The 27,409-nt window shown below is 46.2% G+C and overlaps 1 protein-coding gene across 1 annotated transcript in view; it reads right to left on the bottom strand.

Moving 5' to 3' along the window:
* The window catches only part of GRIN3A (glutamate ionotropic receptor NMDA type subunit 3A), a 145,706-nt gene extending 118,581 nt beyond the window's left edge, over positions 1–27,125 (bottom strand). Inside the window, exon 1 of the mRNA XM_084832163.1 lies at positions 26,406–27,125. Coding sequence (XP_084688289.1) covers positions 26,406–27,125 — 720 coding nt within the window. The remainder of the gene's footprint in view (positions 1–26,405) is intronic.
* Between the last annotated feature and the right edge of the window lie 284 nt (positions 27,126–27,409).

A 27,409-nucleotide genomic window follows, 5' to 3' on the forward strand; every position in this document is an offset into this window, starting at 1 on the left:
AGGCTTTATTCCTTTATGACTCTTTTAGGGATGTACGAAAGGTACTTACCTTTTGCGAATTATGTTTATCGTTGCGGGAGAGGTGTTCCGTCCCTCCCCCCGGAATCCTGGCTGGCCGGGTGTGCTCCGCAGCAATTCTGCGGAGCCATTGGCCGGCTCCGCCAGCATCCGGACATCCGGCCGCTGGCTAGCAGGGATGCAAATGGCGGCGGCCGTAGCCACCGCCGTTTGCATCCCTGCAGTCAGCCGTGATAGGCTACATAAATGTTTACATAGCCTATCATGGCTGACTTAAAAAAAAACAAAAAAAAATTGCGCGTATGCAAATGGCGGCGTCTATGCTATTTGCGTTCCCCTTATTTTCGCCATCTTAGTCTACGTAAATGTTTACGTAGACTAAGACGTGCCAAAATAAGGAACGCAAATGGCGGCGGCCATGGCCGCCGCCATTTGCATACATGCAAATTTAAATTTAAATTTAAATATTTATTTAATTTATTTAAATTTATACATGCATAAATGCAAATTTAAAAATACATTTGCATACATGCGTACGTGTACGTGTAAATTTGCGTACACGCTTTTTTTTTTTTAAGTCAGCCGTGATAGGCTACATAAACATTTACGTAGCCTATCATGTTTTTTTAAAAAAACCTAGCCGTGGTAGGCTACGTAAATCTTTACGTTTTTTTGTTTTTTTTTAAACTGGAAATGGCGGCGGCGGCAGCCGGTCGGAAGACCGGCCGCTGCAGCCTCTGCCTCTGAACTGCTGCCGGAGCCGCCGCCGCCACCAGGAAGATCCGCCCAAGGTAAGTCTCGTCCCAGGGGGTGGCGGGGGGGTGTGGCGGGCCATTCTGCCACCGATTTCGGGTGGCCGAATGCGCTGGCATTCGGCCTCCTCGAGATCCGTGGTGGAATTTTCGTACATCCCTATTTCAGATACTAATCACTAGCAACAAAGCAAGGAACAGCACTGGGGAAAGATAGCAGAGTAGCCTAAGCTCCAGGTAAGGCACTTGGTCCCCGTTTGAAGGGGAACCACGGGAGGACCCTGAACTTATGGGCTAGGGAGAGATCCTCCCTCTTTCTCTTGGGTCCACGGGAGGCAGCCGTTGCTTGCGCGCCAAATGGGCGCTACGCCTCCTTTCTGTGCCCTCCATCGCTCGTCACTCCCTGCGTCTGCATTGAGCGTCTAGCAAGTCCCCCTCCCACACTCTCTCACTGCCAGGGTCACTATGTATCTCAGGAATGCTGGCAGGAGGGATCTCTGCTAGCTGCTGTGCCTGTGAGGGATGAGCAGGCTCCTCTCCCATGGATTGCTGTTCCTCCTCGGAATCAGAACTGCTCTGGGGCTCTATGGGCTCAGTTTCCAACCTGACAGACTAACCAATGGTTTACTCCATGATACAGGCAGTCAGTCTGATCCTGAGTTGAAGTGGTCTTCCCTCAAAAGTGATCAGAACCTAGACTGGACCCTGCACAAAGCACTGTTCACAGCCCAGCTTCAAAAAGTTTGACAGCACCTTTGGTTTGCTTTCTGTAAAAGCTGATGTCGGGGGAGTGAGCAGTGAGTGGGTAGGGTTGAGTGACTGACAGATCCACCTTCTAATCCTAGATCATGTTTTATCAGGGACTTCACTCACTGTGCTTTGAGGGAGGGCAAAGATGGGACTGTGAGATGGCCATTCTTCCAATGCCATCACTATGAAAAAAGGCTTAACCTTGTTATCAATAATCATAACTCCCTAGCACCTGCACCTGTCCTCTGAAACTTTGCAGGTTTTTTGCCTGGAGATACCCCTCTGTGATGTGTACTGTTTTCATATGAATTGTCCAAAAAATCACATGGGAGGGAAGGGGAAGTAGATCTGCCCTGCTGGCCAATATGAGGACTCCCCTTCCATGAGCAAAGGGCTGGATGCACCCGATCTCAGCTGATCTCGGAAGCTAAGCAGGGTCAGCCCTGGTTAGTACTTGGATGGGAGACCGCCTGGGAATCAGGCTTCCTGCATTGAGCAGGGGATTGGACGTGATGGTCTTGTAGGCCCCTTCCAAACCTATGAGTCTATGTCTATGTAAACTACTGCACCTATCCTCCTGAAACTGCAGTTTTCTTACTTAGGGTAAGGTACTCTATACTGTCTGTCATTTTCAGAAGAATGGTCCGAAAAGAACATATGAGGATAAGTGCACTCTTTCCCCCATACCTTCGAAAGATAAAGGCTGCTCTTGTACAAAACTCCCTGCACTTATTTATCTGAAACTGGGCAGGCTTAATTCCCTGAAAAGGTGCAACTACCTCTACAAATTTCATACACTTCTGTCAAGAAATACAAACATTATCAGCAGTTCCCTTAAAAAATATATAAAGGTGCACAGGACAACCTCCCTTGCACATATTGTTTTGGCCCTTTGGCAGGTGTAATCTCCTCCTAAGGAGCCACTGCACTTGCAACTTTCATCCACTTCTGATAAAAAGGGAGGAAAAGATTATAGCTCTTTTAAAAGTTCCCATGATAGTCAATGGGAGGCACAAAGCCTCGGATTTCCAGATGTTGACGGTGAATCAGTCTGAGCAGAATCAGGCCATTTCTGAAGCACTGAATTGCAGTTTGAATCTCTCTCTCTCTCTCTCTCTCTATATATATATATATATTCTCATCTTGTAAAATAGATGAGCGTAAATACAGTGAGTCATCCCTCTTATAAGATTCCATCTTTGACCATTAATAAAAATGAGGACATGATCTGAAATGGATTTGATTTCAATTTTAACTGTAATTCCTTCCCAGCATAAATTAGATGATACAAATATATAATCTAACCTGGAGTATGAGTTATGAGATGCTGAAAAATATGTGTAATCCTTTTCTTCGGGATTTAAATTGTGCCAAACATCAATCATACTCCAGTGATTCAACTATTCAAGAAAAGATTGGGGGATCATATTGGTAGCTGCAGCTCTTGTGTTTGATCTGTCTTTCAAAGGTTTCATTATTATATTTAAATCCCCGGCTAATATGAAATTACCCTTCCTAAAGTTCTCAATATCCATTACAAACTTTGTAAAAAAGACTGATAGAATATATCTCCTTTTTGTCTGCAAAATGCCCTTTAAGCACCCAATAGTTTCCCCCCAAATGATGATCTTTCCCCACCCCCATTTGTTACATGCACAAGAACTATATACAGATCTTTTGACTAATCTATAATAGATGCCTTGTTGTAGTATATGTTTCTTCTAAAGTGGATGAGATCTGCCTGTTGTTTCTTTTGTGATGAAGAATTCTTTTGTGTTTTTTTCATTTTAAAGGATGATTAAGGCCATTGAAATATCCTAAAACACATTTAATTTTTGATGTTATGCTTTAATTCCCATTGTTTTATTATTTTGTTTTAAAAAGGTAAACGAGGAATGATGAGGAAAAAAGCAACTCTGTGCATGTTCAGGGTTACTGCGTACCTCGAATTGGAAGGTGGCTTTGCCATTTCCTGTACTACCTCAGGCAGCAAAATGTTTTAGGATTGCTGTGGAAAATATAGACATTAGCCATTGTCACAGATGGGGCAGTGGGATGAGGCCCCCTGTCTCTGTTCTTGATCTCCACACGTTCAGGGTCCCTTTGTGCACAGATCCTCTGTGTGCATAATTATTGTGTAGCCTCCATTCACATAGAGACGCTGGACACATGGAGGTCGATACCTGGATACTGACGGTGTGAAAAGGGTTTCTGACTTGTTTTATCATGTGTAGGTGGCTTAGTGGTTAAGACGCTGAACTGCAGACTGGAAGGTCGGCAGGTCAGCAGTTCGAGACCCGAGTGCTGTGTGACAGAGTGAGCTCCCGTCTTCAGTCCCAGCTCCTGCCAACCTAGCAGTTCGAAAGCAAGAAATTGCAAGTAGATAAATAGGTACTGCCTCGGCGGGAAAGGTAACAGCGTTCCGTGCACCTCGGTGTTCAGTCATGCCGGCCACATGACCACGGAAGCGTCTTCGGACAGCGCTGGCTCTTCAGCTTAGAAACAGGGATGAGCACCGCACCCTAGAGTCGGACACGACTGGATGGGGACACCTTTACCTTTACCTTTTTACAGTGTGATAACATTTGTGGGGAGGGGCTTGGGGTAAGGAAATAATGTGCTAGCATGGATAGGTCTCTTTGGGGTATCAGGGAGTTATAACTATTGGTGGTTGTCTCAAAATAATACATTTGTCCAGGCAATTTGGGCCTCTACCTGGGACATCACTGGGACTTACCCTGTGTGTCTCAGGTGCTGGAGACCAGGCGACCTACTAGTTATCACTACTATGGGCCTAGGAAATGTGCACTGAACTCCTTTGGCAGCTGCTAACTCATTAAGAGCGCAATCCTAAGGGACTGATGCTCTCTAGACAGAGGCTCCAATCTGAGAGCCTTCCATCTCTCTTATCCTCCGCTGGCCAGAGCCAGGCAGAACTGAAGGACCAGTAGAGGCATGTACAACCTCTCACTCCTTTTTGTTTTCCAGAGCCAAATGAGCCTCTGACCCATCCAGTTCACTCACTCACCTAGGGGCAGGAGACAGAGAAGTTTGTGGTTGTAATGTACCCATGTCTTCTCCATTCCTTCACCTTCCAACCCAATCCGTGAGTGTTTTGGGGTGGTGGTGTTGCATTTCTCAGAAACATATGCTACAGTTCTGAACTAATCATTTAAAAAAAAATGAAAGCTGAGATGCTTCTGGAAGACTGAGTGTATATGATGTTAAAAAGTAGTTGCTTAATAGTGCCTCCAGGGCCTTGTGAATTATTGAAGCCTTCCTGGTTGGTTTCCAGGCTGCTAGCAATGTTTGTTGAGTACACTGCAGGATCAAGAAACAAGAGAATGGCACACCTCATAGGCATGGGAGTAATAGCTGTATCCCCAATAAAGACACAATTCTGTTCCTGGGCTATCCTAAAAGAAAGTCTGAGAATGCTTAGATTCAGCTATCCCAGGATCCAGATTTATTTATCTAGGTTATCTGTCAACCTAGAAATGACATTTTCTGCTCCAAATATTGACTTCTTAATAAGATCATCTTTGGAGGCCCTGCACGCTGGCTCACCACCAAGATCAGTTAAGGGTGTTATTGGGAGCTAGAGACAGGGCCTTCTCAGTGGTGGCCCCTACCTGATGGAATTCCCTCCTGAAACAGAGGGAATGGCTGGCTGGTTTTAAGAGGGTTTGAAAAACCCACCGGTTCTCCCTGGCAAGACTTGAACACATTTATGTTTTATGAAGCTGTATTTTTTTGAAACTGGTTTTATTTAAAATTGTTTATATTTAATGTGATTTTATTCAGAAGCGTGTATTGTTTTTATGCTTTAAGCTGCCATGGGAAGACTATGGTCTTAAAAGGCAGCTCAGGAATGGATTAAATAAATAAACTTTAGGTGCACTATCCAACGTTAGTCCTAATTAGAGTAGACCCACTGAAATGACTGGGACTTAAATTAGACTAACACTGGACACAACCCCAAGTTGGGGCCGTGGTTCAGTGCTAGGGCACCTGCTTTGCGTGCAGAAAGTCTCAGGTTCAATCCCCAGCATCTCCAGGTAGGGCAGGAAAAACTCCTGCCTGAAACCCTGGAGAGCTGCTGCTGCCAGTCAGTGTTGACAATACTGGGCTAGATGGACCCAGGGTCTGGCTCAGTATAAGGCAGCTTCCTATGTTGCTAAGTCTTCAAATGGCAGAGACGGGACAGAGTTCTCAAAACACGTATTGCCATGGCTCAGTATTGTTGGTGCTAGCATATGCAGTGTCCTATGATCCATGGGCTACTTTGATGTAGCCCATGATTCATTTGGTACAACTTCAGACGTCACCTGTATAAGCTATGGCCTTAACCAACATCGCTACCTCTTGTTGTACCATTAAGCACCTCTTTGTAGAGCTTGTGTAGTATAAGTCAGGGGTCCCCAACCTTTCTGGGGTGGTGGGCACATTTGGAAAGTTGAGAGACTATTGTGGGCACTCTCACAAAACGGCTGCCACGGGGGACTTGCCCATTCATAAAATGGCTGCCATGTTGGCCATGGCCGGTCATAAAACTCTCATTTCCCAGAAGGCGGACCAGGAAGGCTGAAAGAAAAGAGTAAATTGCCCAAGAACCTAAGTAGAAGGAAGAGGTGAGCGTGAGCCCAAAACACAAAGCCATGCTTTTGAACCTAAACAAAGATGGTGTTGGAGGGTAGCGCTTTGCTTCACAGCATGCCAGCCTCCTTTTTTTTTTTTAATTTAAAAAATCTTAGGAAGTAAAATAAAAATCAGGAGCAACAAGGAGCCTGGCGGGCACCCCAGGTATAAGTGGTGAGATATCCTGTGATATCCAGTCCTATGCTTCAGTTCTCTGCATAGCTCCTTACTGGGAAGTAAGTCCCACCGTATTCAGTAAGGCTCACTGCCAAGTATGTGTGAACTGAACTGCAGTCTTATTTTTGTATTCTATATCATATTTTAAGTAGCATTTCTACTTTGCGATTATTGTGTACAGGAAACAGAGGCTCGCAATCTAAAGATTAAATGGTATACTGTGTCTGTGTGTATATAGTTAAAGAGACCCTGGATGTTGCTTTCCTGTCGGCTGCAAACTCCTCTCTCTCCAAAACAATTACTTGTCAGATCTTCAAAGCAACGAGTGCTACTATCAAAGGAAATCCCACCCGCCGCCTTTGCTAAATGATTGCTTCAAATTGCAGCTTTTGTTCAGAGTTATGATTTATTCTTTGCAAATGGACATCAGGAAGTAAGCAGCCGTCCTTTGGTAATAACAATGTTTGGATTTATTGTCAGTAGACATTACCGAATAAATCTTATAGAGGGTGGGTAGAGAAGAAAATCAGGCAGTTATATCAGATTGTTCCCTTCTAGCATCACCCTTATGTATTCTGTGTTGACACGGGTCTGGAATGGTGTTCCACCTATATTTCTCTCCCTGCCTGAATACTGCTTTCCCAATTTGCAGTGCAGTCTAGGGATGTTGGAGAAATCCACAAAGGATTCAAATAAGTTTGGATTTCTATAAATCTGACCTACAGATTCTGCAGCAAACCAGCTTTTACCAAGTGATGTGGGTTCCACAGATTGAGGACCAGTTTTTTTGGGAGGGGGGTGGGATTTGTGCTCATTTGCATTAACTAATGCACATCAGCACATTTGTCCAAGTGCACATTAGCACTAATGCACAGGTGCACTAATGTGTTAATGTGCATCAGTGCTGATGCAAATTAGCACTAATGTGAACTAGCACAGACAACAAAATTATGGTAAAAAATACGATTCCATCAATGAGAGGATGATGGAATGAAAGACACTTGACAATCTGCAAAACACAGATGGGATGGATTTAACAAAATTTGTACATCCCTAATGTCAGTATGTCTACTCAAAAGTAAGCCCCACTGAGTTCAATGGGGCTTACTCTCAGGCAAGTGAGTATAGGCTTGCAGACTTTGTTATTAGGTCTGCTATATTTCCAGTGGTGTCAAAAGTTAGAATTGAATCTATGCAGGGCTAAGGTACTTTGCAGTCATTTCACATAGTTTCTTGATGGTCAGCTTTAAAAGGTTAAAGCCAGACCTGTGCATCAAAAAAGGGCAGTGGGACAGAAGGAAGGTGAATGTTGTGACCTGCAGAAAATGATACAAACCAAACACCCCCACACATTCTTCACTCTTTTTTGCCTAATTTATCCTGCTTCTTGTAGAGTGGAAAGTGCTAAGGCTCTATGCAGGGAACTGAAGCCCCCACCTCCTGGAAAATGTATGCAGCCACTCTTTTAGCATTAGACATGATGTAGAAAATCCATGAACAGGATATCCTGGAGTTTTAAATATATACATATAGCCCCCCTTGATTCTTTGTTTTTTTAAAAGATAAAGAAGACTTAAATTTAATCAGTACAAAGTATAACACCATAATAACAATAAATACAATATATATCTGTCTTGCATTCAATTCTCTATAATTGTATCTGAAGGATTCTGAAGGATCGCCTCCTCCCATATATGTCTGCCCGGACCTTAAGATCATCCTCAGCGGCCCTTCTCCGTGAGCCCCTGCCAAAGGAAATGAGGCGGGTGGCTACTAGGAGGAAGGCCTTTTCTGCTGTGGCACCCCAGCTGTGGAATGAGCTCCCTAGTGAGGTTCGCCTGGTGCCTACATTGTATTCCTTCCAGCGCCAGGTGAAGACCTTTTTATTTTCCCAGGCATTTTAGCATTTTAGCTTTCTAGACTTTTAGCTTTGCTGTTTTAAATCTGTATTTTAAATCTCTGCATCGCTGCTAGGTTTTATTCTGGTTTTACTCTGGTTGTATTGTTATATCGTGGTTTTAATGTTTTTATATGTTATATTGTTTTACTGTGTGCTTTTTGGTTTTAATTTTTGTGAACCGCCCAGACAGCTTCGGCTACTGGGGGTATAGAAATGACATGAATGAATGAATAAAAAAAATATAAAGCAGGGTAGATCAGGATCCTCTAGTAGATCTCTAGGTGATCACCAAAGGTTTCTGATTCCCAGTGGTTTCAAAACAGCAACAATAAAAAGCTTCCCCCTGCAATACCTTTTAAAATGAGGCTGCTGAGAAGGAAGAAAGCTTGGGAGAGGGAACCAGGAGTGGAGTTTTGTGTGACAGGAATGTGAGCTCAGCTCTGGTATGGAAAACAAATTCCTGAGCTGAGCATATGCTCAGAGGGACTCTTGTTCCTTAATTCTAAGAGTATGTTCCCCCTGTCCCAGACTCTATTTTGCACTTGTCAGTGCTGGAACAAATTCTCCCACTGCATTACCGCTACCATATCTAGTAAAATAACAAAGAAAATCCCACAAGCCTGAAGTCTGCGCACCTGTTATAAAGTAACCTCACTCCTTTTCAAAGGGATTTTAATTCCCTGCCTCCTGATTTACCTATGAAACACATACACATAACATTCTCTTCATTTTGGCATTCAGGGACTCCTCCAGTATAATAATTTGTCTGTTACAATCATCTAAAACAATATTTCCTTCAGTTTTTCTTTCTTTATCAACTGTAAGGAGGAGCAGATTGGGGCTGCAGTGTTGGGTGAGTGAGGATTCCCTTTCCCCTTGTCATTTTCCCCATTTAAATATCCATTCCCCTTTGAATCTGCTTTTTGCCCCACTGGGAAAAATATGCAAAACCCATATGGATATTTATTTTATTTATTTATTTATTTATTTATTTCATTTCATTTCTATACCGTCCAATAGCCGAAGCTCTCTGGGCAGTTCACAAAAATTAAAACCAAACAACACACAATAAAACAATTTAAAATATATAGAACATTAAAACCACAATATAACAATACAACCGCAATAAAACCTAGCAGCAGTGCAGCAGTTTAAAATACAGATTTAAAACAGCAAAGATAAAAATTTAGAAAGCTAAAATGCTAAAATGCCTGGGAAAATAAGAAGGTCTTCACCTGGCGCCGAAAGGAATACAATGTAGGCGCCAGGCGAACCTCACTAGGGAGCTCATTCCAGAGCCGGGGTGCCACAGCAGAAAAAGTCCTCCTCCTAGTAGCCACCCGCCTCAATTCCTTTGGCAGGGGCTCACGGAGAAGGGCCGCTGATGATGGTACCTTTATGTTTCCTCCTATGGGGCAAATAACGACTTCACGGGGAGGAGATTCACATGAGGACAACAGTCCAGGGGGAAAGGTAAAAACAACAACGGGACAAGCTCAAGCAAGACAAAGGATTCCTCACCATCCCTGGATACACACAATGGCCCCTGCTGCTTTGGTACAGGAGGCAAGGGCAGGTTAACTCCCAACACTTGTGCAAGGGAACTGGAACTCCTTTAGGCTATCTCTGGGAGCGCCAAGTCCAATGCTGTGGTATGCTCTACTGCAAGGCTTTTGAACTGCTTTCAGACTGACGGCCGAAGTCCATGTTTGTGAAGCTCTTGGGGGCCACATTCTAGTGGTGGGTGGGGCCAAAGGCAAAAGGGGCAGGGCCAAAAAGACCAGAAATGCCAGCATACTTTAGCTTAAAAGCTCTGATTGCCAGCAACAAAGCCTTAGGAGAGGCATCTCAACCGTTTAGAAAGGGGAGATACTGCCCCAAAGTCACCCAACAATTGGTGGTTGGGGTAAAGGGGGTGTGGCCTTCTGGGGAACCAGAGGGCCAGATGTAGACCCCAGGAGGGCCAAATTTCCCTTTGGCCCCACGCACCACTGGAATGCAGCCCCCCCCGAGCGTCTCCAAAATGGAATTTGGCCCTTGGGCTGACCAAGCTTCTGCACCTCTGCTCTCAATGGCAGAAGAAGAAAATTAATGTCATGCTAGAATATTCCAACCCCCCCTTTTTTAAAACAGTGTCCCATTGCACTGGAGTCATTTGTGCAATGAAAGTGATGCAAATATCTTCCCATCTCCATGTCCTATAGATTTCTATGGGACAAATTTTCTCCCCAGTTGTCTGGTTCCACTGGCACCTCCACGCTGCTCTGTGCGCCCTGCGTAGCACAAGGAAGCCAATTTCATGGCAATGCTCTGAGGATATATCCGCATGGAAGTTGCTGTCACGTCGCAAAAACATGTACCAGCGACACATTGCCATTCCGGCTAGCCCTGTATTGGATTTTTTTTGGGCTTAGTGATGATATTCAAAGATATATGTTTTGCAGCTCTCATCTTCAAGCAAGCTTACTAAGTTCTTGTCAGGAGCTGCCAGCCTCAGAGGAGGAAAGGACTGCACCCCAGATATGCACACTGAGAGCCAGCGTGGTGTCCTGGCGAGAGTGTTGGACTGGGAGTCAGGAGATGCGGGTTCTAGTCCCCAATCGGCCATGGAAGCTCACTGGGTGACTTTGGGCCAGTCACAGACTCTCAGCCCAACCCACCTCACGGGGTTGTTGTGAGGATAAAATGGAGGCGGATTATGTATGCCGCCTTGGGTTCCTTAAGGAGGAAAAAAGCTGGGATATAAATGTAATAAATAGATAAATAGATAAATCAATAGATAGATAAATAAATAAATATCAGCTGAAATCAGTACGCTGTCATGAGCGAGCTATAGGATCAGGCTGAAAGCGCCATAGCTTCCCGCTCTACCTCCTGGCTACTTGCTGTTTTTTGATTTGGCACTGATGGATAAGGAAAGGAAGCATCTTGGGGCTCATGCTTGCATCGCACAGGGGGTGCATTCCCTATATGAGCTCTTCTGGCCTACTGAACTCTTCAGTTGGGTCCTGCTCAAAATCCCATGGACCCATCTATGAGCAGCACCTTTCCTGTTGTAACCTGGAGGTTTCTGAACAACTTCCTGAGGAGGCGGAGCAATGCACCTCCGCTGCTAACTTTGGGAAAGCCATGCCAGTTTGCTGGTTTCTGCAGACCTCTGGAAACGTCACTTGCTGAGCTGGAACTGTGGGAGCTACTATTGTTTGTGCTCACCCGCTTGCCTTTTAAGATGAGGCAGTTAGCAGCTTTAGAATCTTTGTTGCTTTTATTGACAGGCTTTTTTGGGGAAAAAGCTAATCTGTAAGCCTCAAATTGTCTGGAGAGGAGAAGTACAATGCTGTGTTCCAGGGCATTTCCACATCAGCCTAAAATCCTGCATTTAAAACGGGGCTTTCTGCTTCCATTTTAAATGCAGGATCACAACTGACTGCCTTTACACGCGTTCCCCTTCCCCCCTCCCCTTTCCCGGCCTTCTCCCTGTATCTGAGTCTTCCATGATCTTTCATCAATCTCGCACCTCTTTTTGCCGCTTTTACTCTTTTCACGGAAGAAACTGAAGTGGAACACAACGGGGTAATTTGATAGCTCATCATCTGAGATCTGTTTAAAAACGGAACAAAGGGCATTTAGCACAGGAGGGTCATGGCAGGGTCACGGCATCATGTAAGGAGCCCGCTAACTTCCATGAAGGAGCACTCTCAATTGCAGGATAAAAGCCCGGTGTGAAGGAGCCCCCAGTTAGGGTCTGTTAGAGTGTGCAAGGAAGCTTCCACACATATCCCCAGCTGGATAAGACATTGCATGTATAAATGGGTGCTATATTCGCAATTCCCAGTCCAGTCAAATGGTAGGGGCTGCGGGGCCATAACCCTTTTTTTTTAAAAAAAAAAGTGTAAGACCGGGGTCTCCAAAGTAGGGATGTATGGATTTTGATAAATCCATTCTGTCTGTGTTTCGCGGACTGTCAGGAGTCATTCATTCCGTCGTCCGCTCATTGGCAGAATCAGATTTTTTTAGGAACTTATGAGAATTTTGTCCCTGTTTGCAAATGGGCAAGTGTGCAGCAGCAGCACTAATGCACATTAATGCAAATATGCACTTGCACATTTGTGCAAAATCCCCCCCAGAATGCCCCACAAGTCCACGGAATCCAGGTGACTCAGAAAAAGCTGGACTGCTGCAGAATCTGTGGATCAGATTAGTAAGAATCCAAATTCATTTGAATCCACTGCAGATTGCTCAGGCATCCCTACTCCAACATGGTGCCTGTGGGCACCAATGTGCCTATGGACACCTCTCTTGAGGCCCGTCAGCCATGCCCACCATGGCAGCCATTTTATGAATAGGCAACACCCCATGGCAGCCATTTTGTGAGAGTGCTCATGACAGTCTCTCAAAATTCCAAAATGTGTGACAAGATAGAGTACTTGTGTGATAGAGCTACTGTGTGATAGAGGCATAAAGACATGAAAGAAAACACCCATCCAGAAAGGAAGAAGTACAAAGGGATTTTCAATATCGCTAGGTGACTATTACACATTTGTCTAGCAACAGACAGCCCCCTATCTCTCACCAAGTCACTATCACACATTAGCGCTAACATGTGATAGTGACAAAGTGAGATAGTGGTTTTAGAGGGGGAGAAATAAAAAACAATTGGCGGAATCAGGAAGCGCTTGTGGAAGGAAGTAACTCCTCAGAAGTAACTCCCATTGTGGTCAATGAGGCTACACTTCCATCCATCGCTTTACAGGAGTATCAGGGGAAGAAAAAAGGAGATCCTGGATGCGGGGGGAGGCTTTCTTATTGGTTGAGCAGCCCCTGCCAGTCTGATGATGTTCACTCTAATCCCCCCACCCAGAAGTATGTTCTGTGAAGCACCTTATACTGGAGCAGTGCACTCACTCGTGGAGCCCTGTGCAGACCAAAGTGCACCAAAGCTGATTCCTTGAAAAAATCCGGGCAAGCCTCCCTTCACTTCCCCTTCTGTTGTTGTGGAGACAGGGTCGTCGTAGCCTCATTGCCCGGTGTATCTAGTGGAAAAGCACCTCAGGGAGCCAGAAAGAGCTCTTCTTAATAAAGAGCTGGAGCAAGTCTGGGTAGACAGGGCTCAGCTAAAGGGGCAATTAGTCCAACTGTATAAAGTAGCCCTTTATATCTTGGTTCTGTTATTGCTTCCTCCTTTAGTGCTGGCCTAGCTCAGCAGTTTGGCTTATGTTGTCTGATAACCTCACTGCTTGGTACACTTTACACAAGAAGGTGGCAGCTCTTTTTCAGTGTCCACTTCTGTAACCATATACAAGCAACTGGATGACCTTCTCTCAGATAAGCCACAGAAGAGATGCTTTGAAGACCAGCTCCATCAGCTCCTAAGAGTGGTAGTAGTGGGAGACTCCTTGCTGCATGGGATCGAGACCCAAGTATGTCGCGAAGACTTGTGGACTCGCCAGGTATGTTGTCTCCTGGGAGGACGAGTTAGAGACATGACTGAAAGGTTGCCTGCACTCATAAAGCCCACTGATAGGTATCCCTTTCTTCTCATCCATGTGGGAACAAATGATACCGCCAAGCGCAGCTATGAAGAAATCACGTCAGACTTTGAAGCTTTGGGAAGGAAACTCAAGAACTTTGTGGCCCAGATAGTTTTCTCATCCATCCTTCCAATAGTTAGAAGAGGGATAGAAAGGGAACAAAAAATACTCCGGGTGAATGACTGGCTACGAAGGTGGTGCAGACGAGAGAGATTTGGATTCTGGGACCACGGGCTATACTTCCTGGAAGATGGGCTGTTGGCAAGGGACGGGTTGCACCTCGCAAAGGATGGGAAGAATGTGTTTGGCCACAGCATGAAGAACTTCATCAGGAGGGTTTTACACTGAATCCTATGGGGAAGGGAGATGTAAATGTTGGGGGTAACAATGGACGTAGGCGCATGCACTGCAATGGAGAGAACAGCTCTGATAGCGCCCAGTAATAGTCTTCAGACACATGTAGGAAGAAAGCCAGACAATGAAGCACATGGTCTTCGATGTCTATATACTAATGCCCAGAGTATGGGAAACAAACAGAACGAACTTGAACTCTTAATACGAGAGCAGAATTATGACTTGATAGGTATAACTGAGACTTGGTGGGATGACTCTCATGACTGGAATACAGCAATGGAAGGATATAACTTGTTCAAAAAGAACAGGAGGAACAGAAAGGGAGGTGGGGTTGCACGGTATGTGAAAAATACATATCTCTGCACAGAAATACAGGAGGATGAGCTTGGTAGCCCCATTGAGACTATCTGGATCAAAATAAATGGAGCAAAGAATAAAAGGAACCTGGTGGTCAGAGTCTACTACCGGCCACCCAACCAAGGAGAAGACGAGGATGAAACTTTTGAAAAGCAAATAGCCAATGTTTTAAGGAAGCATGATGTAGTAGTAATGGGGGACTTTACTACAACTTCCCCTATATTTGTTGGGAGACAAATTCTGCAAAACATGGCCCCTCCAGGAAATTACTGACTTGTATTTTCCTCTACAGAAAATAGAGGAAGGAACTAGAGGATCGGCTATCCTTGACTTGATCCTAACCAACAGGGATGACTTAGTGGATAAAGTAGCAGTTACAGGAACTCTGGGGGAAAGCGACCATGTTGTATTTCAGTTCTTGGTTCTAAGGGAAGCAAAAGCCGAGTGTTGGCAAAAGCATACCCTGGATTTTAGGAAAGCTGATTTTAATAAACTCAGAACAATGATCAGTAAGGTCCCATGGCAAGCGACGCTAACGAGAAAAGGAGTCCAAGATGGGTGGGAGCTTTTAAAAAAGGAAATTCTCAAGGCACAATCACAAACCATTCCAACAAGAAGAAAAGGTGGAAGACAACAGAAGAAGCCAATGTGGCTTCACAAAAAGCTTAGGGATGACCTTAAAACAAAAAAGGACACATATAGGAAGTGGAAAGAAGGCCAAGTAACAAAGGAAGAGTACAGGCAGGTAGCACAGAATTGCAGGGATGGCATCAGGAAGGCTAAAGCTGAGAACGAGCTGAGGTTAGCGAGGGATGCTAAAAACAACAAAAAGGCTTTCTTCAGCTACGTGCATAGTAAAAGACAGAGGAAAGAAATGGTTGTTCAGCTATTACATAAGGATGGCAAAATGATAACAGATGACAAAGAAAAGGCAGAGGTGCTCAATTCCTACTTTGGCTCAGTCTTCTCCCAAAAGAGGGTCTATGACCCCCCTGGCAAAGGCGAAGTACAGGCTGAAGGGGCAGGATTGCAGCTTGAGATCGATACACATATGGTCAAGGAACACCTCATTACTTTGAATGAGTTCAAATCTCCAGAGCCAGATGAACTGCAACCTAGAGTAATAAAGGAACTGGCAGAAGAACTCTCAGAACCACTGTCTATTCTCTTTGAGAAATCATGGAGGACGGGGGAACTGCCAGATGACTGGAGGAGGGCTAATGTTGTCCCTATCTTCAAAAAGGGTAAAAAGGAGGAACCTGGGAACTACAGACCAGTCAGTCTGACATCAATCCCTGGGAAAATTCTGGAGCAGATGATAAAGCAATCCATCTGGAAGCACCTTGAAAACAATGCCGTGATTACTCAAAGCCAACATGGATTTGTCAAAAACAAGTCCTGCCAGACAAATCTCATTTTTGGATCAAGTAACCTCCCTTGTGGACCGTGGGAATGCTGTAGACATCATATACCTCGACTTCAGCAAAGCTTTTGACAAAGTGCCCCATGATATCCTGATGAGCAAACTAGCTCAAAGTGGGCTAGATGAAACAACGATCCAGTGGATCCACAGTTGGCTACAGAATTGGACTCAAAGAGTGCTTATCAATGGGACCTTCTAAAACTGGGGAGAGGTAATGAGCGGGGTACCACAGGGCTCAGTCCTGGGCCCAGTGCTCTTCAACATTTTTATTAATGACTTGGAGGAGGAGGTGCAGGGAATGCTGATCAAATTTGCCGATGACACAAAATTGGGCGGGAGAGCTAATACTTTGGAAGACAAAAACAAAATTCAAAGTGATCTGGATAGATTGGAGTGCTGGGCAGAAAACAACAGAATGACATTTAATAGGGATAAATGCCAAGTTCTGCACATAGGAAAAAGAAACCAAACACAAAGTGACAAGATGGGTGATATGTGGCTCAACAACACTACAAGCGAGAAGGTTCTTGGAATTGTTGTAGATCACAAGCTGAATATGAGCCAACAATGTGATGTGGCTGCAAAAAAGGCAAATGCTTGGGCTGCATTAATAGAAGCATAGCTTCCAAAACCCAGGAAGTACTAGTTCCCCTCTACTCAGCACTGGTTAAGCCTCATCTGGAGTACTGTGTCCAGTTCTAGGCACCACACTTTAAGAAGGATGCAGACAAACTGGAGAGGGTTCAGAGGAGGGAAACCAAGATGATCAGGGAACTGGAAACAAAGCCCTATGAAGAGAGACTGAAAGAACTGGGCATGTTTAGCCTTGAGAAGAGGAGGGGAGATATGATAGTGCTGTTCAAGTACTTGAAAGGTTGTCACAGAGAAGAAGGCCAGGATCTCTTCTTGATCCTCCCAGAGTGCAGGACACGGAATAATGGGCTCAAGTTACAGGAAGCCAGATTCCGGCTGAACATCAGGAAAAACTTCCTGACTGTTAGAACAATACGACAATGGAACCAGTGACCTAGGGAGGTGGTGAGCTGTCCCACACTGGAGGCGTTCAAGATGAGGCTGGACAGCCATCTGTCAGTGATTCTCTGACTTGGATTCCTGCATTTAGCAGGGGGTTGGACTCAATGGCCTTGTAGGCCCCTTCCAACCCTACTATTCTATGATTCTATGATTTCATAAGATCCTAATTATGATCAGTGTGCACCGGCCACAAAATTTGACTCAGACCCTGATTCAGCACTTTGGAAAATGGCCCAGTTTTGCGTGGACTGATTTGGAGGCCATCTGCTTCGACTCAGGTACCAAACCTGAGTTGAGATTCAGATATCTGAAGCTTTGTGACTCCCACTGACTATCATGGGAAATAAAAAATGTCCATCCCTTTTTTTAAAGGTTGTCAGAAGTGGATGAAATTTGCAGGCATAGTAACTCCTTAGGAGGACATTACGCTGCCAAATGTGACAAAAGTAGGCGCAGTGCTTTTTGTGGTACACACTTCATATTTCGATATGTTCAAAAAGGGGACTGCCAATAACCTTTGTATGAAAATGGTATGGATAATTGTACCATCTGAGGGAATTGAGCCTGCCAAGTTTCAGATGAGTAGGTGCAGGGCGTTTTGTGCAAGAACAGACTTTACATTTTGAGTGTGTCAGGGTTCCCTGTATGACCTGCCCCCCCTGAGCAACTCCTTAAGGATCTCTTGCATCCTTAAGAGACCCACCTTTGTTCTTTTACTTTCCCCTTTCTAGTAACATGGGGTTTGGGCTGTAGATGTAGGGTGATTGACACTCTAGGCACAGGGTTTAACCACAACAGTTTACTGGTAATTTAACGCAAGCAAATTACAACTAGAGTATTTACACAATAGAGCTGAGTGATACAAAAGGCATTAAGAGAAAATAAAAGTTGCAAAATGCAAGTTCCTTTACCCAAGCTGTACTTAGACTTCTCCAGGCGGCTTCTTCCTGGTCCCCCTTCAGGCTCTAGTCTCCTCAACTCTGCTCTTATTGGCTCTTTTGCTCTCTTTATATACCCTCCTCTCTCAATACTGAAAGTACTGTTTTCAGACCTGAAGAAATGAACTTAACTGGGGAAATGAAACTGAAATTTAACTAGGGAAATGAAACTACTCCTCTCAGGGATACCCCCTCCCACACAAAAAACTCTCCAGGCCTCTATGCCTAACTTTTTTCCTTACCTCTGTGGGCATCAAACCTTCACAGCACGTATCCCCCAAAAGAACATGCTTATCTCCCAATGTTCCTTGTGGAGATTCTTCTTAAAGTGACAGACAGCACAGAGGTGGCCCTATGTAAGAACCCTGCAGCATTTCAGAATGATAGGTGCAGAGGTTTTTTGGGAAAGGGAGTGCTCACATTTTTTTTTAATCGGGGAGTGAGTGATTTGCTTCCATTCCCCTCTCCCCCTGTGGTCCTTTTGGAGGGGGGTGGGGAAATAATTTGTATGAAAATGGCACACATTATAGAGTTGTCTCTGGCAAGAAACCTGCAAAGTTTCAGGGTTAGGATGACAGAAAACCAGTTTAAGGCTTTTTCATAGTGAAGTGTGGTGGCACTGGGATAATGGCTATCCTGCGGTCCCTTGTAAAACATGCCTTATGATTAGAAGGTGGACCTGTCAGTCACTCAACCCCCTTCCCTCCCTCCCCCTTCATCAGCATTTAGAGAGTTTGGGAGACACCTACCTGCCTTTCCTAAGCTGAATTGCAAATGAAGCCTCGTGCAGGAGGGAAGCTCTGCAGGAAAGCCCACTTTGCCTTGGGAAGCACCAGAAATGGTCCGAATGGGCCTGATTTTGCTCAGGCTTCAGACTTTGGCTGAATCTGATGCATCTCGCTACTAATTATGCAGTTTTAGCTCCTTGTTGCCTTGCTCTGTAGGATAGTGCAGAAAGGCTAAGTATCCAATAAAACTCTGGAGCAAATATGGAGACTGGAGAGCAAATGGCATACAAAGGAAGGACTTGGTGGAATCAAGAGCAAACCCAACACTAGCCTCATGAACGAAGCAGCATGGGCAATTCCTGTGCAAATTAAGCTATACTTTATCAACGTGTGCATATTCTTCTAGGTTACAAATGGAAGCAGAAATACATGCACCAGGATAATAGCTTTAATTAGTAAATAAGATCAGGCCCACTTCATAGTTATAGTCTTTCCTATGAATACAAATGACTCCTCTCCTGGGACTTTAAATTACTCTTTAGACCTGGAGGACAGTGGCATTCAGGAATCTGATCATTTTGGAGAAAAGCAACTATTTTGGAAATAACGCTTTGAAGCTGAGAGGATAATGATGTGGGTTTTCTTTAATGGGTAACATAGTGCTGGAGGAAGGATAGGTTCTAAGATAGCCTTCCCCCAACTGGTGCCCTCCAGATGGGTTGGACTACAACTTCCATCATCCCCAGCATGCTGGTTGGGGGTTGATCGAAGCTGTAGTCCAATCCATCTGGAGGGCACCAGGTTGGGGAAGGTGTTCCTAAGATTTTGTATTTATTGTGATGTATTTTAATTTTTGATTATGTAAACCACTTAGATCAGGGGTGGGCAACAGGAGACCCACCACAGCCCCCGCCCTCCAGTGTGGCCCCTGCCACCCACCAAAATTCAGGAAATTCAAAATTTCAAAAAAAACAAGATGGCATCTGGAGCTGCTAAGGAGTGCCCAAAGGGTTAAAAGTAGCTAGTTTGCAAGCTAATGTTAAACTTTTTGGGACTCCATAGCAGCTACAGAGCACTAAAGGGGTCAAAATTAGCTTGCAAATGAGCTAATTTTGACCTTTTTAGTGCTCAGCAGTAGCTGCATATGCCATTTTTGTTTGCTTTTAGTTTTTTATCCCCTCCCTCCATTTTTGGCACCTGTGGGGTGTGTGTGTGGTGGTGGGGTCTGGGGGTGGGGTGAAAATGAACTCTGCACCTCCCAAAGTTGCCCACCCCTGGCTAAGAGAAATTTTGGGGTATGATGAGTAGCATATAAATTGATTAAATAATTATAACATAAATAAATAAGTAAAATTTTGGGAAGGGATGGCCTACAGCAGACTCATGCTCCATAGAGCGGACTAGGCCAGTGAGAATGGGTGGGAAGGGGTGTAAGAAATCGTATTTTAAAAGGTCGCAAAACCACACTGATGAACTGCTGGTTGAAAAGCAGGATACCCCCGCCACAGCAAACAAAAGAATGAACAAACAAATCATTCAAGCGGTAGAATTGACAATAGGAAGTTCAGGTAGTTGCTTGTATAAAGAGCCACTCATGTGGCTCAGGCCAGTCATAATAACCACACTAGACAAACTGCTCAATAAGGAAGCCAGAGTTGGCTTGAACCACAACACTTCATAGAAATGTGTGGTACCGCTGGAGTCCCACATGACTCATGTGTTCTTTCACAGTGACAGCTACGCTGCCATAATATTGCATGGACTAAGCTAGTCTGTGAATTAAATTAGTAAGACTAAGGCGACAGGAGCTCAGACTGTACCACTTTAGACAACTGTCCACAATGCCCCCCCCACATGTCAAACAACTGCTCTTCATGAAAAACACACACATGCACGCACACACAACTCCCTGCATCTAGTAAGCTAGCACATCAGTGAGAGTGGGTGTACTTAGCCCATCCCCTCATATGCAAGTTCAACACACACAGGGTGTATTTTATATGGGGAGCATTCAGCCATATACTGCTTCCAGCTACAATCTAAGTACAAGCTACAATGCTATAGTCCAGAACTCTGTGGTCTCCTTTTTGACACGTGGAAACCTACAGAAAATGGCAGTGCTAGACTCAGATAGGTTGTCATCTAAATTCTAGACTCTAAATGCAGTATGTGGGGTTTAAAAAAAAAAATAAAGACAGGATTTTCCTCCATGTGTGTGTGTGTGTGTAGGGTGGTGGTGGCGGGCAAGTTTTACCACCTGAGGTGTCTCCAGGATTGCAACACACTTGCTGTGTCCATAGGAAATTGATGGGGGCTACTGAAACCTGAACTTTCCCCAGTCTGAATAGTCACACTCTGGATTCTATCCATTGGTCACACCAGTGCTTGACAAAGAGACAAATGCCACGGACTGGCTTTTGCATATGCATTTGACGCGAATGTGTTAAATACGGCTTGTGATATTCCACATTCCCATCAGTGATGCAGAGGGGGACGACTCCCCCCAACCCCGAGCAGGAGTGATGGGGTCATCTTCCAGAGCATTGGGGTAAACAAGGGACCCTCTGGCAAGTGAATGAGACGATAACACAGCTTTCAAGTGTTACTGCTGTTTGCAACAGGTTCACATAGGCAAATCAGAGAATGAGGAAAAGAACCTAGCAGACTATATCTTCTTCCCTCTTCTTTGACGGGGTTCAACAGAGATGCATCAACACATCTGCCTGCATTTTTGGATCCTCCTTGGGGGCATAGCTATGGAGTCTTCTCAGGGGCACGGCTATAGGGGGATGTCATGATGTGATCCTGCACTTCAACGTGTGCTACCACACCACTGATTCACCTGATCCTGGACTTCATCCGGCACCAGAAACCAGAGGCGACCCAAGAACAATCAGCTCTGCAGCACAAGGTTCACAAAAAGAACCTACGGACCAGTGTGAGAAGTGCTTTCTTTCCATGGAGGGCTATTAAAAAATAGAAAGGACACAGTGTGCCACAGGTGAACTGTAGGGGCAAAGATGGCACACTGCACTGATGTAACTGCAGAGCAGAGAGAGCTCTGGGTAGCTAAGGGAGCGAGCCTGTGGCTGCTAGTCAGTGGGTAGACAGCCATAGGATTGGTCGGTTTCTGGGAACTGACCTTGGAGGCCGTGCTCCGAGGTCGATTCCTGGAGAACCGCTTCCCCACCCCTCCCCCACTGCCTCGTAAGAGGCACGATTTGCCCCAGGCTCCAGGCTTGTAAGAGCAGCATGGAAAGGGGCAAAAGGGGGCATTCCCGGGGGTGGGGAGTGCAGAAGTGCTGGTGCTTCCTATGCATTGTCTAGCCTCCCCACCCCGTGCTTCAACCTCCTGTGGCTAGACAGCTGAAACTGGCCATCTAGCCACAAGTGCAGGGCAGCTGGAGCACGGAGGAGAAGATCCCCTCCGCGCTCCTCCCACCCTGCATTGGGTAGCCAGTCACCTCCGAGTTCGCCCCAAACATAGGATTGTGCCCTAATTGACTTTATGATATGGGTGGAGAACATTAGGCCCGGGGGCCAAATCTGGCCCTCCTGGAGTCCCAATTCATCCCTCAGAGCTTCCTCAGATGGCCACGCCCCCTTCCCCTTTCCCCCAACCACTGATGTTTTGGTAGTTTCCCAGCTTTTGTGCCATTTTCCCCCATCCTAAAAGGTTGAAATGCTTAATTACTGGCAGTAGGAGCTTTAAGTGAAAAGATGCTGGCATGTTTTGGTTTTTTCACCCCACCCCTTTTGCCTTTGGCCCCACCCACCACTGGAATGTGGCCCCCAAGAGCGTCTCTGAAACTGAATTTGGCCCTCAGGCTGAAAGAGGTTCCCCACTCCTGTTCTACATGGTAAGTCCTTCTCCACATCTCAAGTCATTAGCTAACAAGACCTAGAAGGAAAATCCTTTGTCTCCCCACCCAGTCTTAGACACAGGATGTCTTCCCTATTACGCCATCCCTAGCCAACATCCAATCTCTGTTTGTGGCAATCCCTTTGTTCAGTTCCAAATGTATATTTATTCGTGATCTATTGATGGGACACATATGCCAGTGGGAGGCCTTCATACCTGATAATCCACCAAGCTAAATGCAGCCCACCAGCCATGTATGGGAGCCAAGTAGGGGCTCAGTAAACTACCTATCTTTTTTGCTGCATACCTGGGACTGGAAACAGGATAGGTGGGGTAGGGGACAAGTAACTGGCAAGTCACAATAGAAGAATGGTGAACTGCATTCAGCTTGGCACATCACAAGATCTACAGGCTTGCCAATAGTAAAAATTCCTCATTAGCACATTTTTCTTCAATTTTTTTTATACCACAAGGCTATAAATCTGTCAAACTGCAGATAAAATTAAAATAGGTGTGACAAGTATTTCAAAATGCAAAAAGAAGACAAATATCAACCTGGAGAGAAATGGCAGGCAGGGTGCTGCAGGGATCTGTCCTAGACCCAGTGTTGTTTCACATAAATGACTTGGATGAAGGAGTAAAGAAGATGCTCAGCAAATCTGCAGATGACACCAAACTAGGAGGGACAGCTAACATCTTAGCAGAGAGAAACAGGACATTCAAGACTATCTTAATGGGATGGAGAAATGGGCCAAAAGTAACAGAACAAATTCAGTGGAGATAAATGTGAAGTTCTGCATTTAGGCAGGAAAAATCAGATGCATAAATACAGGGTGGGTAACACCTGGCTTGACAGCAGTACATGTTAAAAGGATACAGGGGTTTTAGAAGGCCACAAGCTAAACCTGAGTCAGCATAGAGATGTGGCAGCTAAAAGGGCAAATGCAATTCTAGGCTGCATCAACAGAAGTACAGTGTCCAGATTAAAGGAAGAAATAGTACCACTGTATTCTGGTTTGGTCAGACCTCACTGGAGTACTATGCCCAGTCCTGGGCACCACAGCTTAAGAAAGATATTGACAAACTGGACGATGTCCAGCAGAGGGTGACAACGGTGGTGAGGGGCCTGGAGATCAAGCTGTATGAGGAAAGGTAGAAGGAGGTGGGTATGTTTCCTTTGCTGGAGCTTCTTAAGCAGAAGACACCTATCAAGGATGCTGTAGTAATTAATTTGCTGTATCAGAAAGGGGTTGGACTAGATCAGGGGTCCCCAACCTTTTTGGGCTCATGGAAGGGGCCTTCTAGGCCCCTTCCAACCCTACTATTCTATGATTCTATGACACATTTGAGAATCTGAGAAACTGCTGTGAGCATCGCCACAAAATGCCTGATCAATGGCATCTATCTGCTTGCTGCTTTGGCATCTATCTGTTGCATCTATGAATCTTAGGCTGCATCTTATTCAGCAAAAACATATGTTTCATGTCTATTGGAGTTAGCAACAATAAGGGAGGAGGTTATTACACAGATACATTTTGTACTGGAACAGTCTGTAATATTCACTGATGTACCTGCTCTTTTAAATTATTTACCTGCTTTATGGAAATTAACAAATGATCAGCATAAATGGATTCTCTGCACCCTTTTGACAGCTAAAAGACTGATATTACAACACTGGAAGGATAAACGCTCACCTATAATGCAATGGATTGAGGACCTTTCAATATCTGAACAGGTGGCATATAGATGCCATCTTCAAATGGATACTTATTTGGATATTTGGTCTACTTTTGTTGATGCCTATGTATAATTGCTAGAAAGTTGTATGCATTTCATATGTATTCATTGCTATGGATATATGCAAATCTATGTACGCATATTAAAGAAATGCTTTTTTAAAAAAAGTTTTGCGGTGCCCACAGGTGCTATGTTGGGGACCCCTGGACTAGATGACAGTGGAGGTCCCTTCCAACTATAACATCAGTATACATGGAAGCTTGCAGAGGTCTTACCATGCAATACTAAGCATTCAATGGGGTTTAGTCCCTAGTGTTTTTTAAAAAAGATTTTAGCCTTATGTGTTCTCTCTCTCTCTCGCTCTCTCTCTCTCTCTCTCTCTCACACACACACAAACAATATGTCATCAGGTGCTACCACTTGCAATATGCCATCAAGTGCCATCACTTGCAGCCCAATCCTATACATGTTTACTTTGGAAGGAAGTCCCACTGAATTAAATGGGTCTTACTCCCATGGACAGGACTGCAGTCTTAGGCTGCAATCCTATATATACTTACCTGAGAGTAAGGCCCATTGAACTCAGCGAGTCTTACTTCTGAGTAGACATGCCTAGGACTGCACTGTTCATCTCTGTATGCCTCAGTTCTCTGTGTGGGGGAAAAATAGCTTTCTCAGACTCTGAATTACAGCATACATCCTGCAGTGAGCTAAATGAAGAGGAAAATGAAAGTTTTCACAAATTATAAGAAGGTGTCAGCTCTCATCACATTTCCACAGTCCAAAGTCACATTGATCTCTGGCCTGTTGGCTCATCATCTTCCTGGATCCTAAATGCAAGGCAAAGAACTAGGGGAGTTTCCCTTTTAAAGGTTACCTGGAATTTGCTTAGCTAAATGAGACATATGCATTTCCTTGAATGTTGATAAGTGCAGTATAAATCATGAATGATTAGCATTATTTACTACTATTGCTTCTGCTAACAACAGCAGAGGGTTAAGCATCTCAGATATGGGAATTTGTCTCACCCTCCTGTGTGTGTGTTACACATAAATAAATGTATATATGCTTATCTGCAGTCTGCATGCATATGATTGCACGCATGAGATAGAACAAAGCTGTTTTTCCTCTGCCAAAGCACTGAATGATTTGAGAGACATGGAATAGGAATCACTGATAATGGTGAGGGAACCAACTTGAGTTCTTTGAAAGTTCTGTGAGCTTTAGAACCACACAAGGGTCTCCATCAGGCACAAATGTTCAGAGCAGTTAAAGCAACATGGAGTGTGTGTGTGTATATGTGTGTGTGTGTGTGTAAACCTTGTTTAGATTTGGTGGGTATCCCCCTGGATTCTACAAGAACAAGAAAAGCGTGTTGCTAGTAGGCAGGCTCTTTTAAGTGTATGAAAAGTTCGTTTAGCATTGAATGCGGAGATATTTTGGCAGCCTATCTACCATATTCCTTATTCCATGGAGCCAGTTGGGGAACAACTGCCAGGGATCAGCCACCCTGATCTCCAGCAACTTTGCCAAGTGGAGGGAGGCTCCCCGCTGATAGAAAACATCAAAAGAAGAAACCCAGCGTGGCCAGTGAAAACATAGAAGCGAGCGCCAAGAGAGGTAGCACCTGGCAGAGAGGGTAGATGGGAGATTAAACAGGGAAAGATGGGGGGGGGCGGAGTCTTCCCCTGGCTGCCCGTCTAAAGCCCTCTGGGCCAGAGGTGCGCTGTCCATGGTGCTGATCGCTCCACTCAGTTTCGCCAGGTGAACTCGCACCCTCCATTGGAGCCTCCCCCCCCCCCCCCGCTCTCTCGCCTGAAGGTCTGCCATATTTATCGCGGCTCTGGGCGATTCCCTCCCCTCCCGTCCGCCACTCTCTCGTGCACCTTGGCAGAGGCGGGAGACCCCCAGGCAGTGGAGGCTGGTGGCTCCCATTTCGGTGGGGCTGCGAGTCCATCCTGGGTTTTAGTCAGAACCTGCCAGAATTCCAAAGGGGCTATCCAAGGTGCTGAACCTCTCCTGGGATGTGGTTCAGCACCCCGGATAGCTCCTTTAGCGTTCGGGCTAAACCCCAGAACTCTGACCCTTTAGTTCGGGCTAAAGCAGGCTTCGTGGCCCCACCAAAATCGGAGCCACCAGCCTCCGCTGCCCCAGCTGCCCCTTCCTCTCCCCCCACCCCCGCTCAGCGCGCCCCCTCCCACTCACCTGGCTCTTTCTAGGGAACTCGTTGAGCACGATGCTGACCACCGGGATGTGCAGCGCGCTGGCGACAAAGTCCATCTGCAGCATCTCGCTCCTGCTCTGGGGGAAGGCGAGGATGGCCGAGACCCCTTGCACCACCACGGTGTGGCAGACGCTCTGCAGGAAGGAGACCGGGTCGTTGCTCCAGGAGGCGCTGGGCGAAGAGAAGGGGAAGAGAGGTAGATCGCCCAGGCCGGCCTCGATGGCCATCACCACCTCCAGGGACAGGTTGTAAGGCAGCAGCCCCTCGACGCGGTTGAGGGTCTCCACCGCCAGCAGCAGCGCCTCCCGCGGCACCAGCGCCTGGTCCCGGCTCTCCGGGCCGACCAGGTTCCCGGCGCCCAAGTGCGCGCGGCTCTTCAGGCTGCTGCCCGTCCGCCCCGTCTCCGGCGAGCCCGTCCACTCCGCCGTCTGCCGCGCAGCTTCGGGGGCGAGCCGCGCTCCCGCTCCGGCCGGGAGCCCCCCTCCCGGCGGGAGCTCATGCTGCGTCCCGCCGGCTCGGGAGGCAGCCCAGGGCTGCAGGTGCGCCGCCCCGATCCTCACCGTGTGCCCGATCCGCTTGAGGATCTGGCAGGGCTGCGGGTGGCACGCGGAGACGGGCGCCCTGGCCAGCACCAGGGCGCAGGGCGGAAGGAGCAACAGACAGACCCTGCTCAGGAGCCACCACACGCTCAGTCTCCGCATCACTGGAGAGCCCGATGCCCGGCGCGCACGGAGAAGCCCCTTCCCCGCCCGCCGGCTCGGCACCTCAGCCGCCGCCGCCGCCTCCGCAGCTAGGCGCTCCTCTCCAGCCGGCCCCTCTCCCTCCGCCAGCCATACAAGTTGGCGGGCTCTCCGGTCACTCCAGGCGCCGGGGGGGCTCCCGCCGTCGACATCAGCCAGAGCGCAGAGAGCCCCGACGGGCAGCGGCAGCTGCAACCGCCGCCGCCTCCTCCCCGAGGCAGAGGCGTCCGATCGCCGCCTCCGGG

The sequence above is a fragment of the Heloderma suspectum genome, chromosome 2, assembly GCF_057233095.1.
Source record: "Heloderma suspectum isolate Gila_16-S chromosome 2, 16-S_ref, whole genome shotgun sequence".
Taxonomy (NCBI): Eukaryota; Metazoa; Chordata; class Lepidosauria; order Squamata; family Helodermatidae; genus Heloderma; species Heloderma suspectum.